This window comes from Alosa sapidissima, chromosome 12 (assembly GCF_018492685.1).
Source record: "Alosa sapidissima isolate fAloSap1 chromosome 12, fAloSap1.pri, whole genome shotgun sequence".
NCBI lineage: Eukaryota > Metazoa > Chordata > Actinopteri > Clupeiformes > Clupeidae > Alosa > Alosa sapidissima.
Genome location: NC_055968.1, coordinates 15,265,201 through 15,271,550, shown reverse-complemented (window position 1 = coordinate 15,271,550; position 6,350 = coordinate 15,265,201). Strand labels below are relative to the sequence as shown.

General features: G+C 45.1%; 1 protein-coding gene across 1 annotated transcript in view; it reads right to left on the bottom strand.

The window, feature by feature from the left end:
* Nucleotides 1-380: 380 nt before the first annotated feature.
* si:dkey-110c1.10 (unconventional myosin-Vb) overlaps nt 381-6,350 on the bottom strand; it is a 20,044-nt gene continuing 14,074 nt past the window's right edge. Inside the window, exons 26-35 of the mRNA XM_042057797.1 lie at nt 6,350; nt 5,875-5,983; nt 5,356-5,481; nt 4,756-4,907; nt 3,882-3,971; nt 3,318-3,453; nt 2,471-2,768; nt 1,729-1,903; nt 1,539-1,619; nt 381-1,012 (exon numbers count right to left, since the gene is read on the bottom strand). The exon at nt 6,350 is cut by the window's right edge and continues 129 nt beyond it. Coding sequence (XP_041913731.1) covers nt 851-1,012; nt 1,539-1,619; nt 1,729-1,903; nt 2,471-2,768; nt 3,318-3,453; nt 3,882-3,971; nt 4,756-4,907; nt 5,356-5,481; nt 5,875-5,983; nt 6,350 — 1,330 coding nt within the window. The 3' untranslated portion in view covers nt 381-850. The remainder of the gene's footprint in view (nt 1,013-1,538; nt 1,620-1,728; nt 1,904-2,470; nt 2,769-3,317; nt 3,454-3,881; nt 3,972-4,755; nt 4,908-5,355; nt 5,482-5,874; nt 5,984-6,349) is intronic.

Sequence of the window (6,350 nt, the reverse complement as noted above, 5' to 3'; positions counted from 1 at the left end):
ACCAGTCGCACAGGACAAGCTGTTTGTCTGTGCATCATGTAACTAACTGGTGAACACTGACATAGACTACTGCCATTAGGGACACAGAAGCACAATTAAAAGCACATGGTAAACGAAGGGTAAAACAGAACTTGCATGTGCAAGAAATGTACTTGGGTATGTGTACATGCAAATACAAAGATGTTGACTCCAACCCTGTATATAAGAAGAAGTGCATGATGGGGAAAAAATCTCTCTTGTGCCAGCATGTGTCTTTGATGTTATTTCCAATGGTTGTATTTGTTGATTTGTAATATTGTTCTGATTTATTTTGATCTTTGGGTATTATTTTGTATTTTTCAAAGGCTTGTGAATATATAAATATGTATTACGGATGTGTAGTGGTACAGAGTACTCGCATGAGAGAGTTTTTATACGAAGATGTTTATAATTTTTGTTTTTGTTTTTTTAAACAATTGCTCTTATTAGGGATGGAGTTGAGATGGACTACTGCATCTCTGTGTCTCTACTTCCAATAAACAATGTTTCAAAAGACAAAACTTGTGTCCTGATCGTAATCATGCAGCCTCTACAAATACATTCATGGCCTACACAAAATATGTCCAAAAATGCCAATATTTTTGACATTGCTAATGTCATAAAAGGAAAAACTGAATTACATACTGTAATAGTACTTTGGCAATGAAAATAGTAGTCCCAAACCTCTTGATTTGCTCTACATGGAGGGCAAAGTGTATTCTTCCAAAAAGAGAGTGCTATCATGGTACCCACGCTCATTCTCCTGACACTTAAAATCAGTGTGCCCAGAGGTCGACAGTCAGACTGTTTGTCATTACACCATCAGTCACTCTTAGGCTTTGCGGAGGAAGGAGATCTTGAGGGACTCGGGGATGGCCAGCTGCTCAGCATGCTGGGGTGGGGGCGGCTGGTAGGAGAAGGTGACGGGAAAGACCCTGCGCACGTCCATCAGCAGCTGTGGGGGCTGGCCGTCAGAACGCTCCTTCAGCTGACCCTGAAGGACACACGGAGAGACACGACAACAGGGCTTCATATCCACACAGTACAAACAAGCCACAGCCACAGGAATCACCTTCACAGGAACCTTGCAATCTGGAGAGTCTAGTGAAAGGTCCCTGATATTTGAGATCAACAGCCAATCAGATTACACCACTCTCTTCTGGGTTCCTGAGGCATTGTGTTCATTGGCTAGAGTTGTTTATGGCTCGGTCTGAACCTATTTGTTTGTTTCCCATTTGCAGCATCAGGATTGTGTACAAGCTGATTTTTTGAGCACTAGATTAGAATCACAGACTGTATTGGATTAGATACCAATCACAGACTGTACCTGGGAACTGATTATGGATAAAATCATCTTGACTTATGCAAAATATTAAAAACAAGTGCAGTTAGAAATTAAGTAATGAATTAAATTAATTCTGTATAATTTAACATATATTCTGTCGAAAATTGCACAGATGTATAACCATTTCGATGCTAATGGAGGCTTTTAGTGGGCCAAAAAAAACAAATATTTTTACCTGTACAATACGAATGAAATTAAGTGTGACCCTCTCCTCTGCATCACTTTGCGGGGTGTAAAGAGTTAAAATCTTGACAATCTGTGAGATGGAAAAAAACTCATGAGACGTGGGTGTTTCATTTACACATTCTGGGAACGGACTCTGGAATACATTAGATGAAAATCGTGTTCCGTCCAAAGCTGCCCACCTGTTGAGTCGACAGCACATGGCAAGTCTGGACCATTGCCGCTGCATCGGCCTCCGACTTCTTGCTCATTTGCAAGAGCTGGGCTGCCTGGATCAGTGGCTCCAGTGTGGCCACAGCGCCCCCTGCCTGCAGCCCACGGCCACGCAGCCACTCCTCCAGCAAGCTCACGTTGTACCTGGTGGGAATGGAAAGATTCAAACACTGAGATCAGCTTCAGCCCCATTACACTCCAGAAAAGGTCTGTAAAGATTTATTAGAAGTTTTCATTTGAAATGGGAGTAGAATTTAAAAGAGTAGCTTAAATGTTTCTGCAATAAACTAGCTTTGTAAAACCTATTAATAATGCCAGCAAATGAGAGCCCAGTGCTGATGATAAAGGCAACCTCCACTCTCTTGTGAGACCTTTTTGGTACTTATCTGCTAAATGTCAGCACTGATGAAACAGCGGCTTTAACATATGAAATAGGACATTCCCCACATTCCTATCACATCCTGTAAATGTACACTTAATTTACTCACTATTATCTGAGAAAACTCACCGGACTTTGCAGATACATGTTTTTATCTGAGGACCTAACGTTAGAATCTTAAAACGTAAAACTAACGTTAATATTATTATTATTATTACTATTATTATTATTATTATTATTAGCACTTTGATGTTTTGATGTGTCTCCCTCTCTCTCTCTCCCTCTCTCTCTTTCTCTCTCTCTCTTCCTCTCTCTCCCTCTCTCTCTCTCACCTGATCTGAAGGCCTCGGTTCCAGCAGCACATGTCCTTGCGCAGCAGCAGGCAGTTGAGGGCGCTGGCCACCAGCAGGTGGCTGAGCTGACGCAGGGCTTGCTCCAGCAGCGGCAGTGGCAGCTCCTGACGGGTCAACGCTGCATGCAGCGCGCCCAACTCACGTAGGACCTGTGCCATGGTGGGCGCCTCCGAGCCCGGCGCACGTGGATCCGAACCGGCCCGCTTACGAGAGCTGACCAGCTTAGCGGCCGAGCCAGACAGACCTGGGATGGTCTCGCTCTCGAGCATGGCCGGAACTATAAGACAAGACAGTGAAAGAGGGTCTTAAAAAACAGGTTATGAAACGCTGCCAACAGGCTGCATGGGAACCCATTGCCCCTACTGGACTATTGTGTTGCAAACATTTTCACCAAGTTGATTACAGTTCAAATCAAAATCTGAAAGAAAAACTTAAATACAAGGATCCTGTAGTCATCCATCAAGAGTGCAGCAAAATCAAAGCATGTGTGCAAAATGAAAAGAGGAATATCAGTGGGATGCAGAGAAATGAAAATGTCCAGCCGAAAGGAGCAAAGTTAATGGGGTGTCATGGAAACCGGCTGAAGAGAAATCTCGGCATTATGGGAAAGGCAGCGTTTATAGAACCGAGCAGACGGCATACAGGTGTGAACAAGAGACACATCAGAGAGGGAAAGATAGATGGGAAGGGTTGAGAGAGAGAGAGAGAGACGGGGTGAGGGAGAGATGATGTGAGAGAGATAGATAAAGAGAATGAGCGAAAGTGCGAGAAGAGATTGACAGAGACAGAGGGAAAAAAGAAAGCCATGGCGAGGTTATTGTCAGACCGATAATGGGCTGCAGCCGGCTCTCGCAGATGGACAGCAGCTGCTGATAGGCCTGGATACGCAGGTCACTCAGCGCCCGGCTCGTCTCGCTCACATCAAACGCCAGTGGCAGGAGGTCCTCACAAGCACCCGGATCCTGTCAGGTCAACGCAGAACGCAGAACAGAGAACACAACGCCAACAAGTCACCACTCAGTATCATAAAAATAATACAAATACATACATACGTCATAAAAAGTAATACAAAGACATACTGTGCATGACAGCCATAAATAACACAGTACATCACATGTCAGCCATGTAACAATTGAATTCAATGTAAATGACTTATGTAGCGGCATTAACAATATTGTAGTCTCAAAGCACTTGTCACTTACTAAGACCTGAGGCAGCATCCATCAGAGTGAACTAACTGAGGGAGTGGGGCCAGTGTTATGTTATGCTATGTCCACTCACTAGGACACAAAGGGGAGTGCATCCTCTCTCTGAGGGAGTGGGGCCAGTGTTATGTTATGCTATGTCCACTCACTAGGACACAAAGGGAAGTGCATCCTCTCTCTCTCACCTGCTTTGCTGAATGCTGGGTGAGGAGGTCTGCAAGTAGGCAGGTGTTCTTCAGCCATAGAGCAGTCATGTCCAGATCATTACAATGCTTCTGTAAGGAGGAGAGGAAACAAGAATAACTAAGAAACAGGACATATGCACTGCGCGCACACACACACACACACACACACACACACACACACACACACACACACACAGTCAGAGACACAGACACACACACACACACAAACACACACACACACACACACACACACACAGTCAGAGACACAGACACACACACACACACAAACACACACACACACACACAGTCATACAGATACACAGCAACACAAAAACAAGAATATCAAAACTCTTGAAGAACCAGGAAATCAATTGCTCAGAGAGGAAAATAACTGATTTGTTCGAGTTGCCAAACAGTATGTCATCACAGCTATCAGTTCAGTCCCAGCAATGGACAGTGGATCTCTCTTGTAAGAGGCATCTATTATTGTCTCTCTGTTACACAACAGAAGGAGCTGTTATCAGTGATCATGCATGTGTATGAAGTGAATCAGAGTGCACTCTATGTCTATGTCTATGATGCATTGTCTATTAACAATTTAATATTCCATTTGTAAGCTTTTATTTACTATTATTCTTTACTATTGTTTAAAGCACATTGAATTACCCTTGTGTATGACGTGCTATATAAATAAACTTGCTATGTGCAGTTCTTCAGTGGTGCTGTTGTGAGTTAGATATATATCTGTTACTTTTAGTGTGCCTAATGCACTGTCTTTGAGATATTACAATTGAATAATGCACTTGCTATTCAGTGTCTCTGATGGTGACAAGTGTCCAGTAAAGTAAAGCCATGTAAAGTGTTGAGTGTTGACCTTGAGTGCGGCCTTGATGCCGGCCGCGGCGGCGGTGCAGAGGGAGCGTGCCCGTGCCTGGTCCCCGCTGCAGTCGGCTTGCCGCACGCACAGGAAGAGCACCCGCGCGGGCAGACCCAGGGGCAGCGACAGGGCAATGTCCACACGCACGTCTGAGACACACGCGCACGGCAACATGGGTTAGAGATGTGCTGCTGCCAGGCTTACCGTAGTGTACTTGACATTTATAAGTCAGATAACAAGCAGAGATTACTTGTACCTGCAGTATATGTTAATGCTTACTTTTACACTTAGATTGACCTTAGATATTAGACATTAACATGTATGTTTACATTAACTGTTTACATTAATTGTTTGACAAATGCAGAACTCTCTGCTGAGGTATACTGTGAAATGTTCTGTGTTTTAATTTGCCATTGAACACACTGGTTCTTAAACCAGGCAGTAGCTGTCAGACACAACATCTCCAGTGTAAAGAAGGAACATGAGAGAGAGGACTATAAGTTCTTCAAGTGGAAACCCTCTCTCTGCTCTGCTGAGAAGTGCCCGCCCGCACAGTACACCCTCATTGTCCTCCCAGCTCTCCCAGAGGGCACACACCTGTGACGAGGGTCTTGATGAGCTTGGCCTCGTCCTTCTTGCGGCACTCCAGCAGGCCCCCGGCGCTCCCCCCTTTCTTCTGAGGGGTGGCGGAGGCCTGGGGAGTGGAAGAGCTCACCGCAGGGCCTGAGAGGAGGAGTAGAGAGAGAGAGAGGGAGGGAGAGAGAGAGAGACAGAGAGAGAGAGGGAGGGAGAGAGAGAGACAGAGAAGAAGAAGAGAGATTACATGAGAGAGGCAATTAGATGAGCAAGAGAGAGAGACTTTGACTTTCATAATACATCACTGCTTGGGAACAAGCCATATTAATGACCACCAGCAACCAAATATCAATCAATATAAACCAAAAACAACTCAGAGCTGAACGGTTCAACCAGCCAAGCAGACAGAGAGAGAGAGTGGGAGAGACAGACAGAGAGACAGACAGAAGACGAAGGATATGTCACTCAGACAGTAATGGAACAGCGGTATGAGACTGAGTGAAGCCAGATGTGTTTGAGAGAAGCTTTTAGCACACAGACCTGTGAGAGCCAGAACCCTCCTCAGCCTGGCCACGCTCCTCAGATCTGTCAGCTCCTTCCTCAGGCGACAGCACTCCAACTCTCTCACCTCCACCTGCTCCAGCAGCTCCTACACACACACACACACACACACACACACACACACACACACACAGTTGAACATGCGGTTCAAAACAGCCTCAAAGTGAAACACATACACAACCACACTGACTCGCCCAGTATCCAGACACTGACTCCCTTCACAAAAACACAAATATTCTTCAAAAGAGACTGGCACACTAGTTTACAGACACACACTACACACACAGAACACAGGCCCTCCGCATCTATTATTTATTCTCCCTCTCCAGCTTGTTTTGTAGAGTCAACACTAAGCTAACGCACATTTTGTCTGCACTGACTTCAATGGACTGTCTGCTGTTCATTCCCCGTCAGCCATGTCTCTGTTGTAGTAGAGAGAAGAGAGAGAGCTTACC